This window comes from Eretmochelys imbricata, chromosome 12 (assembly GCF_965152235.1).
Source record: "Eretmochelys imbricata isolate rEreImb1 chromosome 12, rEreImb1.hap1, whole genome shotgun sequence".
Lineage (NCBI taxonomy): Eukaryota > Metazoa > Chordata > Testudines > Cheloniidae > Eretmochelys > Eretmochelys imbricata.
Genome location: NC_135583.1, coordinates 7,900,105 through 7,924,575, shown reverse-complemented (window position 1 = coordinate 7,924,575; position 24,471 = coordinate 7,900,105). Strand labels below are relative to the sequence as shown.

The window sequence follows — 24,471 nt, the reverse complement described above, 5'->3', positions numbered from 1 at the left end:
TTTTTAATAAATCAGCATAAATTCAGATTTGTAACTGAATCTTCTCTTCTTTAGTGACCTGTGCATGGAGTGTGCCTTGCAACTGGAGACCTGCCCATTGTGTCGACAGGAAATACAGACTAGAGTCAGACAGATCTCCCACATTTCATGACACGTGGAGACTATCATGGACTTATTTCTAATCAATTCCAGCCAATACTGCAAGGGACAAGCATCTCTTATCAAACTATACGCACATCAAAACCATAGCCGTGACCAGATTTCATGCTACGCCATAGTCTGTTTATCTTAGAAATGAAATCTTTAATAAACTAACCCAACTTGCCAGTGCTGGGGAACTGGCTTCAACAATAGCTAATAGTTCGACATTTTATGGCTGTTGGTTATCTCCAAGCAAGACCACAGGAGAGTGTCTCTCTCTCTCTTTGTCTCTCTCTCTCTTTGTCTCTCTCTCTCTTTGTCTCTCTCTCTCTTTCTCTCTCTCTCTCTCTCTCTCTCTCTTTCTCTGTCACAAGTGCTGAAAAAGAATTTGCACTGGAAATATACACATGAAGTACATAAAATCTCCTAAAACAGGGACATTCTGTCTCATGCTCTAAAGTCCTTATTTTTGGCAGAAGTCGTCATGAATAAAGTATGCCAATATTTCTTTAATGTAGCCTCCTGCTGGTCAGAGACTGTTTTCCAACAGTGGATATTAAACTGCTCAAAGACTTGAAATCTGTACACAAACAGACTGGTTTGAAAAGAAGGTGCAGAGACTGTAGAAAAATCCAAATTTTTGATAACTCAGTGATTCCAAAGAACGTTCTGATTTCTTTTTTTAAACTGCGGAAAGTTGGTGGTATTTTCACATTCATAGTGTTTCTAATTACTTCAATTTCAGTACCCGTGTTTAGTGAAAAGAATAATTTTCAGGAGGAATTCTTACAGTAACTGTAATGCTGGACAGGAGATGGTTTGAAATTTTGGGTATTTTTTTTTTAGGTACCATCATCTTTTTTTAATCAGTATTGTTTTTTGAAAGTTATGTACATTTTGAAAATACTGAGCTGTGTTCTCAAAAGGTCTAGAAAGAATTCTGAGCAAATGTATTAATATTGTTTTAAACGAATACATGTTATTTGAATAGCACATTCAGTCCTGCTCTGTTTAACTCTTTAACCAAAAATGCACATCACCTACACTTAGAGCCTCACACACGGTCCCCTGCACCAGGTGCAGGATTTGGGTCACATTTTCTTTTTGTTTGCGATCGTCAAGTGGTGATTCCTTTTTACTCCCTGTTATCATAAATTTGTGAAACTTAGTTGATAAGGATGCACTTCAGCAGGCAACTGTGGATGGATGGGTTGTTTCGAGATCAAGTATAAATTTAGTAAAACAGAGCCAGATCCTCAGTTGGTGCAAACTGGTGTAATGCCATGGAAGTCAATGGTTCTTTACCAGCTCGTGCCAGTTTGAGAACCTGACCCAGAATCTCCAAGTTTTTCCACTTTTCTTTGAAGGTACAATAGCCTTGCTAATCCACACATAATAACTTAAACCAAAAAAATCCCCTCTTCTTGCAAAGATTTAATAGCAGAGATTGCTGTAGTGAGCTCTTGTGCTGCAAGATTTATTTTATTTAAATAAAAATTAGATATAATTTACTAGTACAGTAAATTTTTATAAATACTAAGTATAGTTGGGGCCTGACTGTATGGGCTGAGCACCTTCAACTCCTGTTTGTCAATGGGAACAGAGAGCCATGAGCCCCTCACAGATTCAGACCCTTGAACTTATTCTTTCACTTGTTGGCGTGAGTAATTCAAAAGGTGGTGAAAGTAGTCACCCCTGTGCAGATGTCCAGCAAATGGCCTATTCACCACTTGAGGGCTTGGACTTAAGTGCTGCGTAGCTCTTTGTGCTCGTCCTGTGCCCAAGGGTGACTTTCACCCCCAAAATGCAGATATTCAACGAGTCTCTCAATCACTTGCACAAATTAAGAAATGTGTTTGTAAACCCTTCTTCCTCCTGAATTTTCCAAATAGTTACTACTTACACTAATCTGTATTCAGTCTAGTAACTTAGTCATCTTATTAAAGTTAGTGATGTGACTTCTCTTCCACCTCAAAGCTAGTTCCTTCAGAGCCCTGTATCCTGATTTATAGGTTGGAACAGTCACATGTATTCTGAGGATTTACATTCTTCCCCATGGATTTTCTTGTATCTTCCAAAATTTGTTTTTATTATGATAATACTGAGGTCCCAGCCAGAGCTGAGTCTCCTTTTGCTGAGTGCTCTACAAACATAGAAGTAGACCCAATCGTTGCCCCCAAAGAGCCTAGAATTTAATTAAGCCTAGACTTAATTTTGAAACTAAGCTTCTAATGCTTCTGATTGCAAAAATAGTTTTTACAGCAAAAACAGAGGTTCTATAAGTCCAAGACACTGTGGATGCTACAAGGAACGTGTGTGAGCCAGAACCATATAGATCTGCCTTTATGGAAAGGTGCTGATAGTTTCCATGGTTTTTTCCCTGTTTCAGGGTAGATTAGGGGTAGAATTTTCAAAAACACCTAAGTGACTTAGGCTCCTAACTCCCATTGACTTTCAAGGAGACTTAGGCTCCCAAGTGCCTAAGTTGCTTTTGAAAATAGATGTGTTTGGAAACTTTTACCCGTGACATTTTATCTTTTTATCAGTATTTTTAGCAGTATTTTATTGGCTTCCTCCTCTTTCTGTACAGCACACGAGCTTAAGAGTAGGAACCACTGTTTACCTTAAGGTAGCCTGTGCAATTGTGTTCCATATTAAACTTCATGATGTGTATGTAAAGAGAGGCTGAATATATAGGTTGTTTTTTTTTTAAAGTTTTGGGTGGCACAGTTCAGCTTGACTCCTACACTACACATTCAGCTCTGTCTACTGTTTAGTCTTTGAAGACCTGTAGGGTATCTACACTGCAACGTAAGCCCACGTTTGAGCCTAACTCTCTCCCCCCCCCCCCCTTGCATCTACGCTGCAATTGTGCTAGCCCAGGGCTCAAACCCAGGGTCCCAGGACTCTGTAGGGTCCGAGCTCGAGTCAAGCTGGGACCCAGAGTCCAAGCCCTATTGCTTTCTAGTGCAGCTGACTCCTGTGACCCCAGTCAAGCACGACTGCATCTGGAAGTATTCCACAGTTCCATGGGACAACTTCCTTAGTCCTCTATCTCCCAACAATCTGCAATCCACTCTATTGAAACGCTTGCCAAATGACAACAGCTCAGGTCCGCGTTAACCTCTTCTGTTCCAATCACTGATCTGCAAGCACGCTTACAACAGAGCCTCCTGTGTTTGCAATGGCAAGCAAACTGATCAAGCCTTTTGCAAAGTGAGCTGTTTCCTGGTATTTTGCAGGGTGGGCAGTAAAGTTTTCCCACTGCACCATAAGCTAGAGAAGCCACATTGGTGGGCAGGGGGCAGCACTGAGAGGGACTCCGGGTTATGGTTACTTTGACTCAGGTCTGTGGACTATAGTGTGGACACCAGAGCCCGGGGTTTGAACATGGGTCAGAAAATTCTTTACCTAAAGTTACAATAGAGTGTAGATGCTGAAGTCCAGGGTTCCCTAGCATGGGTCAGCTAGCTGACTTGAGTCTCACTAACCCTGGGCTTATGTTGAAGTGTAGACATACCCTTAAGGACAAGCTAGGAAAGGTTGTGGCTTCACAGGTACCAAGGAAGTGAAACCTGTGGGGAAAGCGATTTTGTAGTGAAATTGTTTCAAAGTTTTGGAGGTTTGTTTGTTTGTTAAGGAGTTAAACAGCTGAGATAAGAGCTCAAAGGTTTAATGCTCCCCTCCCCATCAAGTGCTGAGAGAGCCTCCCACCCCTCCTTCCCATTTCTCTAGTCCTCCAAGGAAACCTTTAACCAAAACTGGGAAGGTCAGCCTGGCAGCTGTGATATTTCTAAGGTGAAAAATGAGCAGAAAACCAAAGAAAAGCTTTCACACCTGTATATATGTTACAAAGAAGCAAGAAGGACAAAAACATTTTTGCCACCCATAAAGGTGGGGAATCATGAGTGCTTCTCTAAATCCAAATAATAATCTCCTTTTGCTAAGTTAATTATTTCCCTGCTCATCTTAACCAGACTTATCCCACTAATGAGCTGGTTCAGTCTGGCTGGGACAGTTTTTCTGAACCTATCCTCTACCCATCACTATGATATTCATGGGTCTTCAGTGATCGACAGAGCCCTTTCTCTTGTCTGTAGATGAAATATTTGAGTATTAAGGCAGTGAGATGATTGGGGTGAAAGATCGTTCTCTTACAGGCAGAAAGTGGAGAGAATCAGAACCAATTTCTGGATAGGTCTATCAGTGCGGTGTTGCATCAAGTAAAATGGAAGTTCCATGGTGGGGAAAGTTAAGCTTTGAATATACAAAAAATAGAATGGCCTTTGAGTTATTTGGATAATCTAGGATGTGCTATTGTCTTGTTTTTTAACAATTATGAAAAGATGTTTACAGGGCCGTTCACTCAAGTGTTGCACAATGCTGTAAGGTTTCTATGAAATTTGATCCAGCAGCAAAGATTGTTCAGTTAATAGTGTTTTTGAACAGCTGACCTTGTGTATATCTGGTTTTGCCTTCCAAGTGGTATGGAGCAGCTTTTGGCTGAATCCCTGCTGGTTTTCTTCTGGAGGGATGAGGAAAAGGCAGCTCCAAGAGGATCTTAGCCCCAGTCTGTAGAAGGCTTTGAAGAGCAGGACCAAGATTTTGAATTCAATCCAGAATTCTCTAGGAAGTTTGTCCAGCACCAGCATGCTGCATTTGCATCATCTGGTTATATAGCAGGTAGGCTGCCCTGTTCTGCACCATCACAACCTTAGGTGGTTTTGTTCATTTCTAGGTAAATGTCAGTAAGTGAGGCCGGAGACAGCATGGCCAGGCTTGGAGTCCAATAGCCAAAATAAATGGAAGGGGATTTAATTTCAGAAGACCACCAAGTTTATACCATGAAACAACTACAGACAAATTGAGCAGTTTTGGTTAATCTTAATTGGTTAATTAGACCATGTCTATTGAAAATTAGATTTGACATTGTTACTTCATAGTTAAGGAGTACTTGTGGCACCTTAGAGACCAACCAATTTATTTGAGCATAAGCTTTTGTGAGCTACAGCTCACTTCATCGGATGCATACTGTGGAAAGTGTAGAAGATCTTTTTATACACACAAAGCATGAAAAAATACCTCCCCCCACCCCACTCTCCTGCTGGTAATCACTTATCTAAAGTGATCACTCTCCTTACAATGTGTATGATAATCAAGGTGGGCCATTTCCAGCACAAATCCAGGGTTTAACAAGAACATCTGGGGCGGGGGGTAGGAAAAAACAAGGGGAAATAGGTTACCTTGCATAATGACTTAACCACTCCCAGTCCCTATTCAAGCCTAAGTTAATGGTATCCAATTTGCAAATGAATTCCAATTCAACAGTTTCTCGCTGGAGTATGGATTTGAAGTTTTTTTGTTGTAATATCGCAACTTTCATGTCTGTAATTGCGTGACCAGAGAGATTGAAGTGTTCTCCGACTGGTTTATGAATGTTATAATTCTTGACATCTGATTTGTGTCCATTTATTCTTTTACGTAGAGACTGTCCAGTTTGACCAATGTACATGGCAGAGGGGCATTGCTGGCACATGATGGCATATATCACATTGGTGGATGTGCAGGTGAACGAGCCTCTGATAGTGTGGCTGATGTTATTAGGCCCTGTGATGGTGTCCCCTGAATAGATATGTGGGCACAGTTGGCATCGGGCTTTGTTGCAAGGATAGGTTCCTGGGTTAGTGGTTCTGTTGTGTGGTATGTGGTTGCTGGTGAGTATTTGCTTCAGGTTGGGGGGCTGTCTGTAGGCAAGGACTGGCCTGTCTCCCAAGATTTGTGAGAGTAATGGGTCGTCCTTCAGGATAGGTTGTAGGTCCTTAATAATGTGTTGGAGGGGTTTTAGTTGGGGGCTGAAGGTGACGGCTAGTGGCGTTCTGTTATTTTCTTTGTTAGGCCTGTCCTGTAGTAGTGACTTCTGGGAACTCTTCTGGCTCTATCAATCTGTTTCTTCACTTCCGCAGGTGGGTATTGTACCCTTCTATGATCACTGTAGCGGTAAGAAAATAGATTTTTTTTTTTCTCATTCATGTTGTGCATCTGACAGCACTTTGTGCAGTTAGTTTCATTATGTCCCCATAGTTAATGTTTATAAAGGTCTTCACAAGAAAAATTAACAGGGGAACAGAAAATTTGTATTTTTAAAAACAATTGGGATATACTATTGAAAGGATTCTCTCTCAGAAAATGGATTTTTTAAAAAAATTATTCAACTTAATGTATTCTACTAACTGCTGGCAACATGCAGCATTATCTGTTTATCTACAAGTTTCACAACCTTGAATGTGAGACATTGACAGAGTGGGAGTGTCATCCAGTGCACCAGTTCTATTGCCTATTTCCTCCTGAAAGCATCCTGGCAGTATGTTAATGGAATTGCAGCTCCTGCCTTTATTAAAACTTGGGGAGAGTTAGAATGCATTCCATTTTTGAACAGGAACCAACCCTCCCGTGTCTCCTCTGTACAAGAGGAATTTCAAGTGGCAGTTGACATATCTGCTAATTAAAATACTGATTAGAATTCTGGGACCCACTTGGCAGAACTAGTAGGAAAGATTCATTTGAAAATGATTACACCCAACTTTGTGACACTTCTTCTGTTCAATTTGTTTACTGTAGTGAACTAGTACTAAATAAGCACATGTAAAAGGTAATTAAAGTTACTTAAACTGCTTCTTAATGATGGCTGAAACTGTGCTCCTAAGAAAAAGGGGCATCTTGAGACTTGTATCTTATGGGAAATCATGCCAAAAGCAAGCTACTTGGTGTTCTGCTTAAAAAGGTTATTTTGAAAAATATCTATTTTGATATTCCTTCTTATCCTGCTAGGGCATGCTGCTTGCCTGGGGGCTGCAAAAACCTTGCTCCCATAATATGTCCCTGTCATCGCCAGTGTTGCTAAGGGCTAGTCTGCACGACAGGTGCTACATCAGGGCAGCTCTCCGGGCAGCATAATAAATCCACCTCCCTGGGAAGAAGTAGCTATGGCGCCAGCAGAAGTTATACCAAAGTAAGTTTTCAGAGTAACAGCCGTGTTAGTCTGTATTCGCAAAAAGAAAAGGAGTACTTGTGGCACCTTAGAGACTAACCAATTTATTTGAGCATGAGCTTTCATGAGCTACAGCTCATTTCATCGGATGCATACTGTGGAAATTGCAGAAGACATTATATACACAGAGACCATGAAACAATACCTCCTCCCACCCCACTCTCCTGCTGGCAATAGCTCATCCACTATTGCCAGGAGGAGGAGTGAGTTTGTGTGTGGGGTGGGGTGCGGGGGTGAGAGAACCTGGGTTTGTGCTGGAAATGGCCCACCTTGATTATCGTGCACATTGTGGGGAGAGTGGTCACTTTGGATGGGCTATTACCAGCAGGAGAGTGAGTTTGTGTGTTGTGGGGCGGAGGGTGAGAACCTGGATTTGTGCTGGAAATGGCCCAACTTGATGATCAGTTTAGATAAGCTATTATCAGCAGGAGAGTGGGGTGGGAGGAGGTATTGTTTCATGGTCTCTCTGTAAATAATGTCTTCTGCAGTTTCCACGGTATGCATCTAATGAAGTGAGCTGTAGCTCACGAAAGCTTATGCTCAAATAAATTGGTTAGTCTCTAAGGTGCCCCAAGTACTCCTTTTCTTTATACCAAAGTAAGTGGCAGTGGAGACCTAGCCTCACCTTGGTGATTTTACTGAGTCTCGTGTGTTCTTTTTTCCCTGAAGCCTGAGCTCCTGGAGTCCTGGGATTAGGTGAGTATCTGATTTCACCCCCTCCCCCAAGAAAGTATGAGCAGCAACTTCCTTATTCTTAGCCGGGCGATGGGTGTAGGAGGGGGAAGAGCTGACTCAGGAGCGTGGAAAGGCTGGGCTCAGCGACCCTAGCTCCGCGGGACCCCTCGGCAGCCCTGGGGCCACCCGCTCCCTGGTCGTGGTCTTTGCCTGGGGGTTGGCGCAGCAGCGGGGGACCCTGCGTGGGCCCCTGCGTGGGCCCGGGGGGCAGGAAAGGGGGGGGAGGTGGCGCCGGGGGCCCGGCCCCGCACGTGACCCTTTCCCCGAGCTCCGGCTCCCCGGGTCCGCGCGCTGCACCGACACGCGCGCGCTCCCTCCCCGGCCGGGTCGGGCGTCTCGCGCCGCGCAGCCCCAGCCTCGCGCTCTCATTGGCTCCGCTTCCCCGGCAGCCGCATTGGCTCCGGGCTGGCGCGTGGCGGAAGGGAGTGTTGCCGAGGCGACGGGAGGGCGGGGCGTGGGTAACGGACTCTATGGGGAGGCCTCGCCAGCCCCAGCGAGCGCGGCGGCCCTCGGCAGCCAGGTACGGGGGGTGGACTGCGCGGCGCCCGCGGGGGGAGGGGCTGATACCCCGGGCCTGGGCCTCCCCCAGGACTGATAGCAGCGGGAGCGTCTCTAACCGGGCGGCAGCCAGTCTGGTTCGTGCAGCGCCGAGCCCACACCGAGCCCGGGCTCGGCTGGGTGCCCCCGGCCCGCACAGCTCGGAGAGACCCCAGCGCAGCGAGCCTGGGCTCGGCCCCTGCCCCGCACAACCCCGGGACCCCCAGCCCAGCGAGCCCGGGCTCGGCTGGGTGCCCCCTGCGCTTGCCAGGCCCGCCAGAGACAGGAATTGGGTTTGAAAAGACCTCGTCCATTCAGCACCCAGGTATGGCCTGGGGTAGGGCTCGCTGTGTGCTTTGGGGTTCACCAGGCCTGGGGCATCTGCCCAGACCTCAACGCCCTGGATGTATTGAACAGTAAACACGTAAAAACAACGAGCGTTCCTTATGGCACCTTAGAGACTAACAGACTTATTTGGGCATGAGCTTTCGTGGGCTAAAAACCCACTTCTTCAGATGCATGGAAAATACAGGAGCAGGTATAAATACATGAAAAGATCGGTGTTGCCTTACCAAGTGGGGGTCAGTGCTAACGAGACAATTCAATTAAAGTGGGCTATTCTCGCTGTCCCCCCCCCCCCCAACTTGGTAAGGCAACGCCCATCTTTTCATGTATTTATACCTGCTCCTATATTTTCTATTCCATGCATCTGATGAAGTGGATTTTAGCCCATGAAAGCTAATGCCAAAACAAATATGTTCGTTTCTAAGGTGCCCCAAGGACTCCTCGTTGTTTTTGCTGATACAGCCTAACACGGCTACCACTCTGAAACCTGTCAGAATACATGTAGGTACTATCACGGGCTTCTGCTGATATTGTGAGACTTGGCCCTCGGCTGATCTCTGGTGGAATCTACATGAGAACATTGAAATTTCCCGACTGGATCATACCGAAGATCCATCTAGTTCCCATATCCTGGCTTTGACAGTGGCCAGTGGTATATGCTTTGGGTGGAGGTACCAGGTATCAACTGAAACCATTTTCCTGGGTTAAGCAAATTTCTGTAGGCCTGTTCTCCTATGGTCAGCGAAGGTTACTACAGGATTCAGAGTATTAGAGGAGAAGCAGAGAAGTAAGTAGTCGTGGAAGAATGCCTAAATGAGATCACAAAATCCTGCAAGATGCAGGTCTTGTGTTTTAATGATTGTCTTATGGCTAACTAGTCAATGTTCATAGACAACTTTGAAGATTTACGCTGTATATGTGCTAAAAGTAATCTATTGTTTAAAAAATAAACACATTGCTGATATAGGAAACATTTTAATTCTTATCTAAAAGTTTGTTTGGTGCAACAGGTGATGCAGAAATGATGGAGACTTTAGAAGACGAAAACTTTGGTGTGTCTATGTAAGTATAATCCAGATTACACATCAGCATTTGAATAACATTTTTACTAGTTAAAAATAGCTCCACTCTAGCCTCTTTTTGGAAAAAGAATAACAGCCCAACTTTAGAGGAATGGTTCAAAAAAATATGGGAGTTTGTGGTTATCAAAAAATTAACATGCCAATTATATGCCTGGCAAAATAGACAGAAGACAGATACATGCTTATATATTTGGTTACCTTTTATTCAAAATTCAAAGTGTATTCACCTGCAAAAAAACCTCAGCATACCTGTTCAGTTTTTTTAATATTCAAATTTGATGGACCAGCCTGGTGTGTACGTAAAGATTTCATTCAGTTTAATAAAATCACTAGAAATGACAGAGCGGTTGTAAAGATTCTCACTTTGTAATCTTGTATCACCTTATTAAATAGAAAGATCTGATGACTAAATTCCTGTATAAAGTTTCTTGAAACAAAAGCTAACTGTTTAATGATTGTTTTGTTTCTGATATTTACATGGTAAGGATTTGTAAACTTGTAAAATCTTCCTAAATAAATTAAATAAAAATAGAAAAGGGGGAAAAAACCAAAATGATGTTAGATGATATTGATGAGAAGATAGAGACTCATGTAAGAACAATATGGACTTCAGAACAATACGATGTACTAGAGAGGGAAGAACAACAAGTGAGAGTTTAAGCAATATTGAACTCAAAATTGCTTGAACCTTCCCTTGATACCCAGAAAGCTAACCCCTCCTTGATCATGCTGTTCTCCCAGACGTTCCCCTCACTGAAGGACCAAAATAAGCATTGTGGCCCAGATCCACAAAGGCATTTAGGTACCTAACTCCCCATGGATTTCAATGGAAGTTAGAAGCCTAATAACTTTGAGGATCCCTTTAATTGTAGGGATGTCTGTATCTTCAAAATTTCTCTTCCTGACCCTCCCACCATATGTCTCACTTCCTCTACTACCCAGTTTACCGTTGTTAGAAATTGTATTTGAATGTGTTCCTTGAAAAGCGTGATGTATGTAGAGATGTATTCTTATACAGCACTTAGGGCCCTGGTATTATTAATTGTTGTGTGCTGTGGTTGGAATGAGTAGAAAATACAGATATTATTTTCTGGACAAAATATTATTAGAATTCCCCTACTCACTACCACACCAAATCTAAAACTAATGTTTAAACTGTTAGTTTAAATTCAACAATGTTAGAACAAGCTATAAAAAAATGACAAAGATGTTTCTTCTTTCATCAGTGTAGCCATCACTCGCGTTAAAGAAAAGAATGGGAGTTAGGTCTGAACTGCTCCTGCTTTTGTGCATAAGTGAGAAACAATTACCCCATTGTCTTGAACCATAAATATGATGCTAATGCTTTAGCTACTCCTGTTGTGGCACTCTGCCCTCTGGTGTTGTATCATGTATTCTGCCATTCATTTGTGTTATCTTTGTCTGGGCTGCAAAGGCATAACAATGGCCACTTTTGATCAGTAAATGAGGATGGTAGTATTCTAAATTTTCCTAAAACAAAACAAGATGAATCCCAATGCCCAAATAGTGGAATTACTGGTGGATAAAGTTACTGAACTGTTGCTAAGAGCAATATCATTTTAAAGGCTTTTTTGTAAATAGACAGTCTAAAGCAGAGGTGGACAAACTACAACCCACGGGCCACATCCGGCCCACGGGACTGTCCTGCCCAGCCCTTGAGCTCCTGGCTGTGGAGGCTAGCCCCCGGTCCTTCCCCTGCTGTCCCCCCTGTCCCGCAGCTATGCTGCCGTGCGGGCAGCAGGGCTGCAAGCTCCTGCTGCTCTGAGCAGTATGGTAAGAGGGGGTGGGGGGTGTTGGATAAGGGGCAGAGGGTCCTGGGGGGCAGTCAGGGAACAGGGAGCAGGGGGTGGTTGGATGGGGTGGAGGTTTGGGGGGGGCAGTCAGGGAGCATTGGGGGTTGGATAGGGGGTGAGGTCCCGGGGGGGGGGGGGGCGGTTTGGAGCAGGGGGTCCTGGGAGAGGGCGGTCAGGGGACAAGGAGCGGGGGGGCTTGGATGGGTTGGAGGTTCTGAGGGGAACAGTCAGGGAGTGGGAGGGGGCAAATAGGGGGCAGAGGCTAGGCTGTTCGGGGAGGCATAGCCTTCCCTATCCAGCCCTCCATACAGTTTCACACCCTAATGTGGCCCTGGGGCCAAAAAGTTTGCCCACCCCTGGTCTAAAGCAATATCCTTCTTCACATGAGAGACACAGAGGGGAATTTGTATATTAATTAAGTGGGGCCTTCATTGAATGGGTGAAGATAAATATGTTGAAGAAGAATGTGCAGCAAGGCTTGCATTCCTGATATTGGAGAAAAGCCTGTTGGGCACTTAATACCCTAGAGAATTTATTTAAGTAAAGTTCATCCCTAAAATGCCAAGGTCAGGGAGACTTCGGTATCTATGAACAAATTGCACAATATAACATTGCCAGAGGGACCCAGATTTTGAAGTGCTGCTAATGTGCTTCTCCATTTAAAGGAGTCCATTTGAAAGAGAGCATATGTTTTTGTTATAAAACAGAAGCACCATGTTTTTTAGATTAAGGGATTACAAAATTTAGTTCTAAACCCCCAGTGTGGTACACTGCATTAGAGAAATATTTAACAATTCCTATAAATTACATCATTTACCTTTGCTACACTATATACTCAGCAGGGCCGGTGCAACCACTAGGTGAACTAGGCGCTCGCCTAGGGTGCCAAGTGGTTGGGGGCGGTCAAACGTGCACTCCGGGGAGGCGGAGGTGAGCTGGGGCAGAGGAGCGCAGGGAGGGCCACCTGCAGCAAGTAACGGGGGTGGGGAGGGTCACACAGGGGAACCACTCCCCGCCCCAGCTCATCTCTGCTCCGCCGCCTCCTCCTCTGAGCGAGCTGCCCTGCTCTGCTTCTTTCCCTCCCAGGCTTGCAGCGCTAAATAGCTGATTGGCGCCGCAAGCCTGGGAGGCGGGGGCGGCATGCTTGGGGAGGAGGCGGAGCAGAGGTGAGCTGGGCCGAGGGGCGGCGCTGCACGGCTCCCCGGGCCGAGGGGCGGCGCTGCACGGCTCCCCGGGCCGAGGGGCGGCGCTGCACGGCTCCCCGGGCCGAGGGGCGGCGCTGCACGGCTCCCCGGGCCGAGGGGCGGCGCTGCACGGCTCCCCGGGCCGAGGGGCGGCGCTGCACGGCTCCCCGGGCCGAGGGGCGGCGCTGCACGGCTCCCCGGGCCGAGGGGCGGCGCTGCACGGCTCCCCGGGCCGAGGGGCGGCGCTGCACGGCTCCCCGGGCCGAGGGGCGGCGCTGCACGGCTCCCCGGGCCGAGGGGCGGCGCTGCACGGCTCCCCGGGCCGAGGGGCGGCGCTGCACGGCTCCCCGGGCCGAGGGGCGGCGCTGCACGGCTCCCCGGGCCGAGGGGCGGCGCTGCACGGCTCCCCGGGCCGAGGGGCGGCGCTGCACGGCTCCCCGGGCCGAGGGGCGGCGCTGCACGGCTCCCCGGGCCGAGGGGCGGCGCTGCACGGCTCCCCGGGCCGAGGGGCGGCGCTGCACGGCTCCCCGGGCCGAGGGGCGGCGGGGGGTGCAAGGTGGAAGTTTCGCCTAGGGCGCGAAACATCCTTGCAGTGCCCTGATACTCAGTCTGGTAATATATGACTGGGTGCTCCAAATGGTCCTCTACAGATGGGTCTTGAACAGTTCCAGTAGAGTTACAACCACCTTTTATGGCTAGATGAGAGGTGGGTACTGAAACTTCGTTGTGACATCGGGTCACGGTATGGAAAAGGTGGAGAACCGTCACTCTGAACAAACCTTTTAAACATCTTCTGCACCAAGAGGTTAATTACACGATCAAAGATACCCAATAAAACAGTTCTTTCCAATAAGTAACTACCCCCTTTAGTATACAGTGGAGACCGAGTGAGATTAATGTCTGTTACAGGAATAAACTTTTTATTATTAAGTAAAGTTTTCTGTGCAATGACCTTTTTTTTTATAATGTGAAGTTGGAAGATAATTCCCTTCTCTGATGTGCAGGCTGGGTTATTGTGCTAATTTGTCTTTCGGCTTTCATTAAAAAATTAATCTTTCCTTTCTTTGTTATCAGCTCCTCTCCTTCAGATGCAGAATTTGATGCGGTTGTTGGGTATTTAGAAGATATTATAATGGGTAAGCTCCTGAATTTAGATGTGCCTAAAAATGAGCAGTAAAAATATTGATAGGCAAAATAAGGATTGAATGTCACTGACAGAGGTGTGTGGAGAAACCAGTGCCTCTGCCTTCTCCGTGTGTCCTATGAGTTGGAATTTTTAATTCCTTGCTTTCATTAGCACAAAACTTGCATTACAGTATAAAATCTCCAGCAAACCCCTTTTGGTTTCTGTTCTCCCAACAGTGTATTCATGGGTTCGAAGCATGTGTCTTTTCCCCTGTGCACTACTGGGAGACTAGAAACCCTCTCTTCATTGATAAAGTTGTGGTAAATAAAGATCCTGATAAATTCTCACGTGAAAACCAAGGTTTTCCATCCTCTCTGCTGTCTGTCCCTCCATGTCATATGACATCCCACTTATCCTCTGGGTAAATGAATTGGTTTTCCTTTTTGTTGCAAGTAACTTACACACATACAACCTAAGGTGACAGGATCTGTTGGAGGAAAGAATGCCACAAGCAGTCAACCATTTTTCCCTGTGGGCTTGGGAGGATAAAAGATTCTAAATCGTCAAGTGAGAAATTTTGAAGTAAGAGGTCAGGGTTGAATAAAGAGGATTTACAAGATGCCAAGAGAAAAAGAGAACTCATTGTGTTAACTTGAAGAGGTTGATGACTGGTTAACATCTTCCTCCTTATTCACACACCTTTCTAAGGGATCATAAAGTTTTTTATTCTTTTCACTCTCAGCTGTTCACCTTGTGATATGTATAGCTGAATCTGGAGAAATGGTCACAAGTTCACAGGTTCTGAGTGGGTTAATTAGTAAAAGATTAGATTTGTGCAGATTTATTTTAACACTGTGTCAGTGTGTAATTTATATTTGCACCTGTTATGATACGTTAAGTTCCACTTGCTGCCCTCTTGCCTTCCTCCAATTTCACTCATTGATGACTCAAAAATTGTCCTTTAAGGGTTATAGCTTTCTGCACTCATTTTCAGAGATAAGAAAAATCCATTGTCTTTTAACTAATGGAGGGAAGAAAAATATACTTCTAAAAAAAAAAAAAAAGTTCACTGATAACTCACATACCTGAACAAAAAACCTGATTGTTTGAAAACTAACAGCCTCTTTATTAAAAGTTAATTTTAAAGAACTGCCTTAATATTGAGAACATGTGAAAATCTTTACTTGAAAATAGAAAAGTAGATTGTTTGAGTATGTGCCCTAGCAGTTTTGCTGCCTTTTGCAAATTCTGTCCTTTTCCATCATTAAATGTACAGCACTCGCAACATAGATCAACATGCTGCTATCCTGGTAATCCCAGCTGACTTGGCTGAAGCAGAATTTGAATCTGTAGCACTCTTTGCTTCACCACCACCTACTCTGCTAGCAGCCTCCATATATTCTCATAGATTGGTCAGAAATTAAAGCTAGCCCAACGAACAGCTTTGCTGTTATTGTGACCAAGTGTGTATGTGCGGGGTTCCATGCTCCAGCAGTAGGAGCTATTAGAACAGGCCATTAGTGAATGTGATTACTGTCTTGCAATGAGTGGATAAATTGAATGTAACTGTATGCAATTTACTTATTGTGGCTCAGATGACGATTTCCAGTTAATACAAAGAAGCTTTATGGATAAACACTACCAGGAATTTGAAGATACAGAAGAAAACAAGCTCATCTACACTTCTATTTTTAATGAATATGTAAGATTTTTTTTTTGGTGGTTTTTCTCAGAGTGCTTTGCTTTTCTTTTAAGGTCATTGTTAGGTTCTTTTCTCCCCTCTGTTTTTAAAATACAAGTTTGATCAGAATCAAATACATGTAAAATATTATCTATGGTGTCTTTGAAGTATAGCAATAGCCTGCAAGCAACCAAAAATATTCTGGAGTTCCAAAATACTTTTTTCTGTTTCGCCAAGGAATTTTCTACAAGTGTTTGAGAACAGTTTAAGCCTTTTGAATGGAAGGTTGGTTTAGGCAGCCACTGTGTGGGGTATAGTTATATTTAGATTAGTACAATAGGAACATAGGAATTGTCGTACTGGATTCAACATCTAGTCCTGTCTCATGTCTCTGGCAGTGCCAAGCCATAGATGCTTCAGAGGAAGGTGCAAGAAGCCCACCAGTAGGCAGATTTGGGAATATCTGTCCCCCATGAAGGTCTCCTCCTAATCTCTATTAGTGACTCTGAAGCATGATATTTTATATCCCCCTCATTTGGGGTCTGGTTGTAGTTTGACTGATACGTTAGCTAGCAATTAAGGGAAAAATTATTTGATACATTCTGCATTCTTCCCTAGTGAATTGGTAGAAGTTCCATTGCATAGAGGTCAGTAAAGGAAGTGGGACAAAACACTATGAAAATTAAGACTCGTGTAGTATTTGTTTCTGCTACTATACAGTATAATCCGAACCAATCATCATTAAAGGGATGCTGTCAAGTTGAAAATCACTTCAGTCTATAATTTTTTGTACCCACTATTGTAAATAACACACAAGATTACTATAACTGAGCTTAAAGGAAAATAATAGCTTATGGGGTTTTTTTCTGTTTGTTTGCTTAATGTATTTGACAGCACCATGTAAAATCAGTTTCACGATTTCCTCTGTATAGTTAGTTTTCTTTGTTGTATGGTTTCTGTACAAACTGGAGAAACAAAATATCTTTAAAAGGGTCAGAAAAAAGTGGTTGAAGGCCACAAAAATTGTTTAGAGGAGCTCAGTTGTCAGTTCCTTAAAATTAATTAACATTAGTTTCAGGTACTGGTTTCAAGTAGAGGTTGTTTACTGCTACAACCTGTTCTTGCAAACATGCTTAACGATGGCTCTTTGGTGGTATTGCAAAGCATTGGACAAACGTTGGCTGGAACTTTCTGCTCTTTCAATGGGATTTGTGATGCATTTTACCTAATGAAGACAAGCCTATGGAGAATAATATGTAGGAATGTGAGAACACCACACTCCTTTATCAAGTCAGCATGTGGAATTTATGATGATTCCCTCTCTTTTAGATCTGCTTAGTAGAGAAATACATAGAAGAAAAACTACTTGACAGGATTCCTGGTTTTAGTATGGCTGCTTTCACCATGTCATTACAGTAAGTCTTTGGTTTGGGGTATTTTTCTTGTGCTTTTCTCTGTATTAACCATTTTGTACCTGGGACCAAACTAGGATTTGATTTTTTTTATTATTTTTTTTCCCCTTTGTGGAAGGGATTCTTGTTTAAAAAAGGAAATGTGAGTTTGTCTATACAATTCTGCTAATTCACCTCCATCCTCACCTCCACCATCCCCTGCTATTCTAGGCCTCTGACTTGAAATGTTGTGCCAAAATGTATGGAAGGTTTGTGATATGCAGAAATGGGGACCAGAACGAGACCATTAAACTTGATTTCTCTTATTCCCCAATTCAGGACTCGAAGCCAGTTCCCTGGGGGTTAAAAGGCCACTTGCATTAAGCCCACTAGGTTTTCTGTACTTAGGCTTTCAGAAACAGCCTCAGTAAATGGCTTTACCCCAATCCCTATTTTATAAAAGAATGCAAAGAGTAATTCAGTTTTGGTGAAAAGTTTCTGTTGACATTGTTGGAGGGTTACTCTCAATTTAAAGTAATTTCTGCTGTTCAGCTTTAGCTTAATTATGTGGAGAATGAAGTTGTTAAAGGAACATATTTTCTTCTGCTGAATAAGAAAATCAAATGCTATTAGAAATGGACTCCTAAAAAGGACTAAAACTGCTTCAAATATTTGAATAAAGCATCAAGAAATTTGCATGAAAGTACAGTAGTATGGTTAGACCATCCATCAATGTAAGGAACAGGGCTTTTCAATAATATTAGGAGAATCTTAATTGCTTAGAATAAGTCCTATGAAAGTGGATGTGTACTGACAATCTACTTAAAGTTCAGTTAAAGTGAGTAACTCCTTTGTTACTTGCAATGCCTGAAATAATTAAAAGGACTAAAACTCTAAGATTTTTCACTTGGGTTTTTTTAGCATTTCTCTTATTTCAGGCAATGAAAATGTGGACGAATCAAGTTTTACTCCTTTTAAATTACCAATCTTTCACTGTCTGGTTTCTTTCGACTGGTGCAATACTCAGGTCTCTCTGGATTTAGGGGATAAACTTAACTGTATGAAAACCTTAGGTAGATAGAACGTTGCGATGTTTGTATTGCAGACACTACAGGGGATTGGTTTTGTTTAATAAAGCTGTTTTACATTAGAATTTTAAATACCTTCCTATTGGTCTTGTTTAAATCTTGATTTTGCACTACTTACATTGTGTACTAAATTTGACCTCCAAGTGCCTTTAAAATCTGATGTCATGTCTCACAACTATGTTAAACCTACAAATCTCCCACTTTACAGACAGCACAAAGACGAGATGGCAGGTGATATATTTGACATGCTTCTCACATTTACTGATTTTCTGGCATTCAAAGAAATGTTCTTGGATTACAGAGCTGTAAGTATTTTGGGTTGTTCTATTTTAACTAGCACAGTGGTAACTGCTTTTGTATGGCTCCTGCATTACAGCATTAAAGGCAGTGTTAGCTCGTCGGGTGACCACATGCATTCAAGAGATATAGGATCAAAAGGCAAATGGCCCTCATGGTGTAGCTGTTTAATAGGCTTGAAAAGCCGATCTGATAACTCTTGCAGAAAACCTGCATGAAGCGGCTACCTGGTGAAATTCCTGTGATGTACATTTCTGCATTGTTGAATACAGAATCTTTCTAGTACCCTTTCATTGTTTGGGGTTTTTAAAGTCCCATCCATTGGCTCTTGCAGTGGTACTGCAGTTTCCCTTTTTCTCCGTGCTGGTTGCGTCTGGGGGTTTTCTACCCACCTTCCCACCCCCAAAGTGGTAAGTAGGAGAGAGAAGGCATCCTGACTGGGTTTCTTTCCTAGGCCAGACCAGCAGAGAGCACACTGATTTTAGCTGTGCCTAAGTCTACCCACAGCTGGGAAAACATCAGCCAAGGTACTTACACAGCAGCAGCCCCCATATTCCCTTGTTAATTTCTGGATTCATCCACAAATAAGAGTGGGAGAAAAGGGAGGCTCAGCTGTAGATTTTACAGATCCCAGAAGCCAATTATGTGCACTTGTGGAATTATGCTGCAAGGTGCGGTACTATATTTGGTATGGTAAGCAGAATGCTAATAATACCAATTATAATGTGCCTACTTAATCTGTTAAGATTGAAAGCCTGCTTGTTTTGAAACTTTACTGAGCTGAGGGTTGTTTTTCCCCCCACTTTTTAGGAAAAAGAAGGTCGAGGTCTGGATTTAAGCAGCGGGTTTGTGGTAACATCTTTAAGCAAGTCCTCAATGTCGTCTTCTCAGAACAGTTTACGACACTAGTTCACAGCTGCAGATGAGGGCTGCTTCTTTCATTTGGACATTCCAAACACTACAGGCAGTGAAGGATTACAGTGGTAATGGAAGCTGATTGCCTCACTACATTTCACTAGGCCTGATCCTCTAAACTGCTCTTGTGAATTACTGTTAGTATTGAAACCTGTTAGTATTGAGTGATCATAAAAGAAAATAACTCCAGCCATTCCAGAATAATGGATTTCAATACACCTATAATATATACGCATCGACCAATTTGGATTCTGTACCAAGGAGTTCAGTAAATGGGACCATATATGTGTTTCCTATTGGTTAAAATTACAACCCAGATATGTCTCTCTCCAGAAATGTAAACTTAAAGAAAAAACCCACAAGACTGTAATAACATGGATGATCATTTAACTTTTTTTTGGGTAGGATGGTTACAGCTCCACCACCTCTGATTTCCCACGCTCACAATACCTTTCATTTTTTGAAAAATAACTTTTCAGTATGCTTGGAAGGTTGTCTATAGGGAAGAATAAGTTGTGACATATGCAGAATATATTTTGCACACATTTTAGCTTGAGAATTTCTCGGTTCTGTGGTAATTGTTGGGGGGGCAAGGAGAGGATCCACCAATGGGCAGATACCCAGTCTCACTCTGAACTTGCAGAGCTCTGATGTTCAGCTTGGCATGTAGGCGCCAACTAAATTAGAGAACTAACCAGGTTAAATATGTCTGTAAAACATAAGCTTTGCCTACATTAGGAACTTTCTTACCTTGTTTTTCCACAGCGGTGCAGCCTGGGTGCTACCAAGGTACAAGGTGTCTTGTAGATCAAGCACAGGAATTTTTACTACCACATCATATATCTCCCCAGATGACATGCTGGTTAAAGTGCTTGTGCCCAGTGCATACTGGAGCTTTCACCACTGGTAGCAGCTGAGCAGCTGCACTGACAACTGAAAAACACATTAGAAATTTGCTAGTAGAGATGTACTCGTTAACTGTCTACAATAGACTTCTTTACGAAACCTCCCACTGTTGCACCACTGTGGATGCTGCCACACTAGCCAGTAGTGTCAAGGGGAGCGCTAATGTAGACAGAGCTCAGGTCCTGATGTTCTTAGCACCATGTCATCTATCTTCTGTGAGCAGTAGGAGAAATCCCATCGTTGGTATCAGTGCAGCCATACCACTAGGAGGCTTCTAAGAAGAGCCTAGTAGACAGACCAAAGCTATGGCAGATCAATGTTGTTATAATGTGCTAGTGTTTCGGCTGTGCCGATGGAAAACTTGTTAATCTCTTTATGTGTTAAATCCTGGCTGTATTACAGTGAATGGGAGTTTTGCCATTAATTACAAAAGGGCTGGGATTTCACCCTGAAGTTAAAACACAGTTTTCTGACATGGTTACAAAAAAATTCCTATCCACAGAGGCAAGCATAAACCATGTTTATATGATAATGTGGTCTGGCCGCAAACCTTTTCAAACTCCTCTACTTTTGTAGAGTAGACACTTTCAGTACTGTGGAACCACTGTAGTGTCTTAGCCTGTTCTAACTCTAAAAATACAGTAGTAAATAACTTCATTGAGCTTAAATTTCCAGTGTGGTGTTATAAGACTGCAGTTCAGCTGTTGGAGGTTGTCCTAGTATTTCTGTTAAAAACCTCCCACACATTCACTTTTTAAAAGCCTTCCCCTTCAGGGTTTTGTAACTCTTCCAATAAACTATTTACTGATCTCAGATTTGATTTGGAAAATCCGCACCCTGAAGCAATCTTAAAATCACAAAAGGAATCCTTTGTTGTTTTCACAGTAGTTTTTACGTAGAAATCTCTGTGATTGTGCCGTAGAGAAGGAACTGCATTAGCCCAAATGCTTCTTTTGAATGCTTTTTTGATTAAAAGTAATTGTATTAGCTTTCTACTTTTTTAAACATCAAACAAGCTAAACTTAATTCTCTTTGCAATGAAAGGCTAAATTGAATCACTTTTTAATACTATGCTAGTGTAATGTGTGGACATTTGTTAAAGATATTAGTTGCAGTATAATAGTTTTAAAGATAAATTCCTAATCCTGCAGACAGAGCCCTGTGGTGAAGCTCAATATAATGAAGTCAGTGGGACTGCGTGTAGGCTTGGTGTCTGCCCACGTAGATCCAATTGCAGGATCAAAGTAAAGATGTGAGGGCAGAGCATCATCTGGTGTAAATTGTCATAGCTCCATTGATAACAATGACAGCTTACACCAGCCTACACTCTGCCTTCAAAAGATGTCTGTGTTTCCCATTTTGTTACAAGGTGTTGCCTTGTACCATCTCTGCCATAAAGATCAGTGTTTTCCCAGGGGTACATAATCCACCACTGAAGACCACACAGGTACTTTGGGAAGAGATGAGAGAGGTTCTTTTAGGTTAAATGTTTGGTCCAGGCTGAATGCAGTTCTCTCAGCTATCCTAAAAATCTGTTGGACCAACTGCTGGGAAAGCTTGTTCAGTCTCTAAAGAAAATACTTATCGTCTAAAGACAGTGCTTGTAGAAGATTTGAATCGGACTATTCTTTTCATTTCAGTGTATGGGCTAGAATTCTTTTGTCACTATCCTCTTTTTACACATGTATTATATTGAAATTGTTTTTGTACTGGGAGTAGATTTTGTCAAATTTTAAAAGAATCATACTGAAACATTTTTAACAATTCATTGTTCAGTGTTGAATTGAAATAATTGATTAAAGTTACAAATGTGAATGCTCTTGAAGTTGAACTTGGGATGAGGGGGAAAAGTATTTATTCCTTTATTGTTACCACTGCTCAGATTATTCGTCATTTGCAATGATGGAAATGAGCATCTCAAAACAATTCTCCAAATATAGTGATTTTATAGCTCGGTAACTTGTAATGTCAGAGTCTATAAGGTACAGCTTAAGGTAGTTATCTGGATGTGGAATTTTATAGTGTTCACTGTATGCCAGAGTAGCTAAATTCATTGTAACGCAACTTGTGTGGGCTTCCTTTCCCTCCTCCTTTCTGGTATATCTGTATTGTGAACTTTACACTCGAATCTCGCCCAATCCATTTTTTAGCTAGCCTTTATAATTAGTGCATTGGGTAAAAGGGCAATATAAACACTAGTTAGTTTTCTATCTGCAGTTTTGCTGGTTTAGTTGTATGCAGAGAACTATGGTTGTAGTCATGAGCGCTGATTAGTCTATATGTATTACTTGTGTGCGTATTAGTCTATACGTATTACTTCTGTTGATTTAAACAGTCTTCATGTGGTACTCATATATAAATGCTGAGCTAAACCTATGTTAAAGTTTAGCATGTTTGTGATCCAAGCCTTTTTTATAGTTTAGCTGTTAAATTCCCAATCCTGTTGTCACATTTTTTAAGGGGAAAACCCCACAGACTTCAGTTTAGAATTAGTTTAGAGCCGGAGTCAACTGCATAAAGAAGAACGACAAGAGCTTGGTCTAAACAGCTAGGAAAAGAACGTTTAGCTATTTTCCCTGTAAGTGAGAAAGTAGCCCAAACTATATTTAGGCTTTTAACAAACCCTGAACAAGCAAAGTATATCAAAGGAAAGCCAGGATGATGTTTCTATCTGATTGGGTACCAATGCCATTTTCTGGATTTTCTTCTCCCCACCTCCACAAGTCCCTTAAAGATCATAAATTGGACTTGACTGGCCACATCCCCTGCTGGTGTGAATTAGCGTCAGATCACCCACAATGTTATCTTTTTGGAGATCACCTGCAGCTGCGGGCGGGGGGCTTAATGATTTGACTCTTCTCCCCCGTTCCGTGGGACCAGGATTTCACCCAAAATATTGAAATCAATGGCAAAACTCCCACTGACTTCATTGGGGCCAGGATTTCATCATCTCTGTCTAAGGTAGGAAGCATGATAAACCTGTGACTTAACTCTAAATATTAAAGCAGCATTGGGCAAACCCAATACATTTGATAGCTATACCCGTGGGACCAGATTCTGTGCGGGTGCGGGGTGGTCTTAGTGGCCTGTCACATACAGGAGGTCAACAAGCTGATCTAGGGGGCCCCTCTGGACTTAAACTCTATGATGTCATTACTCCTGGTGAGTACTACTTTACTGTGCAAGTGAATCTCTGCTTTCTATATGGCATGAAGTTTTACCTTACAATGGCTTTTTCAGGAGGGAAGAAAGTTTCTACTAAAAACTTCCTTGACCAACTGTTGGATTTAGAAAGATTTTTATTTATAACATACAACTTGTACTTCAGATTTTAGAAATCAATAAAATAATGGTTGCAATCTCGTACCATCGCCTAGCTTCCATTCCCACAACTCCGCCATTGCTTCAACCAAAGAGTTAATTTTTCATTATTTACATTAGAGCTGCAAGTGGCTGTGGGAGGAGTCTTGGTTTGATTTTAGTGAATTTAGTGCCAGTGAAATGTGCTGGATTGACCAGTCCTGGTGACTGAAGTCTTGCGCCATAGGCAGGGCACGGATACATTTCCCCTAAGCCAGTGGTTCTCAGCCAGGGGTCTGGAGCCCCCTGGGGGGGCTGCGAGCGGATTTCAGGTGGTCTGCCAAGCAGGACTAATGTTACTCACTGGGGTCCAGAGCAGAAAACCAAAGCCCTGCTGTGCAGGGCTGAAGCCCGGGGCCCACCTAGGGCTGAAGCCAAAGCCTGAGCAGCTTAGGGGCCCTGGGCAATTGCCTGGCGTGGGGACCTGGGCAATTGCTGTTTGCTGCCTTCTAATGCCGGCCTGGGCTTTTATATGCAGAAAAACAGTTATTGGGGCACTGGTGGGCCGTGACATTGGTGAGAACCCCTGCCCTAAGCTACTGTGACATGAAGACACCAATTCCAGAGACTTCAGTCTCCCAAGTCAGTCTTTCACCATACAAGGATGCCAGTTGTGGTGGGTTTTGTGCTGTGGACACTTATCCACTGTAAGCTGCATTAAAAGACCACGTGTCAGCCCTCACGTAGGCCACCAAACAGCTATTGGCCAGTAATGATTTTCAGCCACTACTGATTTGAATGAGAGGCTCCCTTGCTCAATGCAAATCCAGCAAGCCCTCCCGCCCCTACCCCGTCAACGGTAAACTGCCTTCAAGAGACCC

General features: G+C 43.2%; 2 protein-coding genes across 5 annotated transcripts in view; both read left to right on the top strand.

Moving 5' to 3' along the window:
• Positions 1-1,134, top strand: part of RSPRY1 (ring finger and SPRY domain containing 1) — a 55,602-nt gene extending 54,468 nt beyond the window's left edge. For all 3 annotated transcript variants that reach the window (XR_013347680.1, XM_077831144.1, XM_077831143.1), the window contains one exon: positions 55-1,134. Coding sequence is in view for 2 of the 3 variants with exons in the window: in XM_077831144.1 (XP_077687270.1) it covers positions 55-151 (97 nt within the window). In the remaining variant the exon portion in view is untranslated. The remainder of the gene's footprint in view (positions 1-54) is intronic.
• A 7,240-nt stretch (positions 1,135-8,374) lies between these two features.
• On the top strand, positions 8,375-23,656 carry ARL2BP (ARF like GTPase 2 binding protein). 2 transcript variants are annotated; one of them, XM_077831118.1, is made up of 8 exons: positions 8,375-8,444; positions 9,817-9,868; positions 13,961-14,022; positions 15,608-15,714; positions 17,023-17,108; positions 18,381-18,477; positions 18,924-18,996; positions 19,280-23,656. In XM_077831118.1, exons 2-8 carry the CDS (start codon positions 9,828-9,830, stop codon positions 19,393-19,395), a joined length of 582 nt encoding a protein of 193 aa, XP_077687244.1. In that variant the 5' UTR covers positions 8,375-8,444; positions 9,817-9,827; the 3' UTR covers positions 19,396-23,656. The 2 variants fall into 2 exon arrangements, with proteins under 2 accessions (XP_077687244.1, XP_077687245.1); XM_077831119.1 differs by lacking the exon at positions 18,924-18,996.
• Positions 23,657-24,471: the final 815 nt, after the last annotated feature.

Coding starts and splice junctions, on each gene's coding strand:
- ARL2BP (XM_077831118.1), top strand. CDS start 9,828: ATGATGGAGACTTTAGAAGACGAAAACTTTGGTGTGTCTAT. Junction 9,869..13,960: donor GAAAACTTTGGTGTGTCTAT/GTAAGTATAATC, acceptor CTTTGTTATCAG/CTCCTCTCCTTCAGATGCAG. Junction 17,109..18,380: donor GCTTTCACCATGTCATTACA/GTAAGTCTTTGG, acceptor CCCACTTTACAG/ACAGCACAAAGACGAGATGG.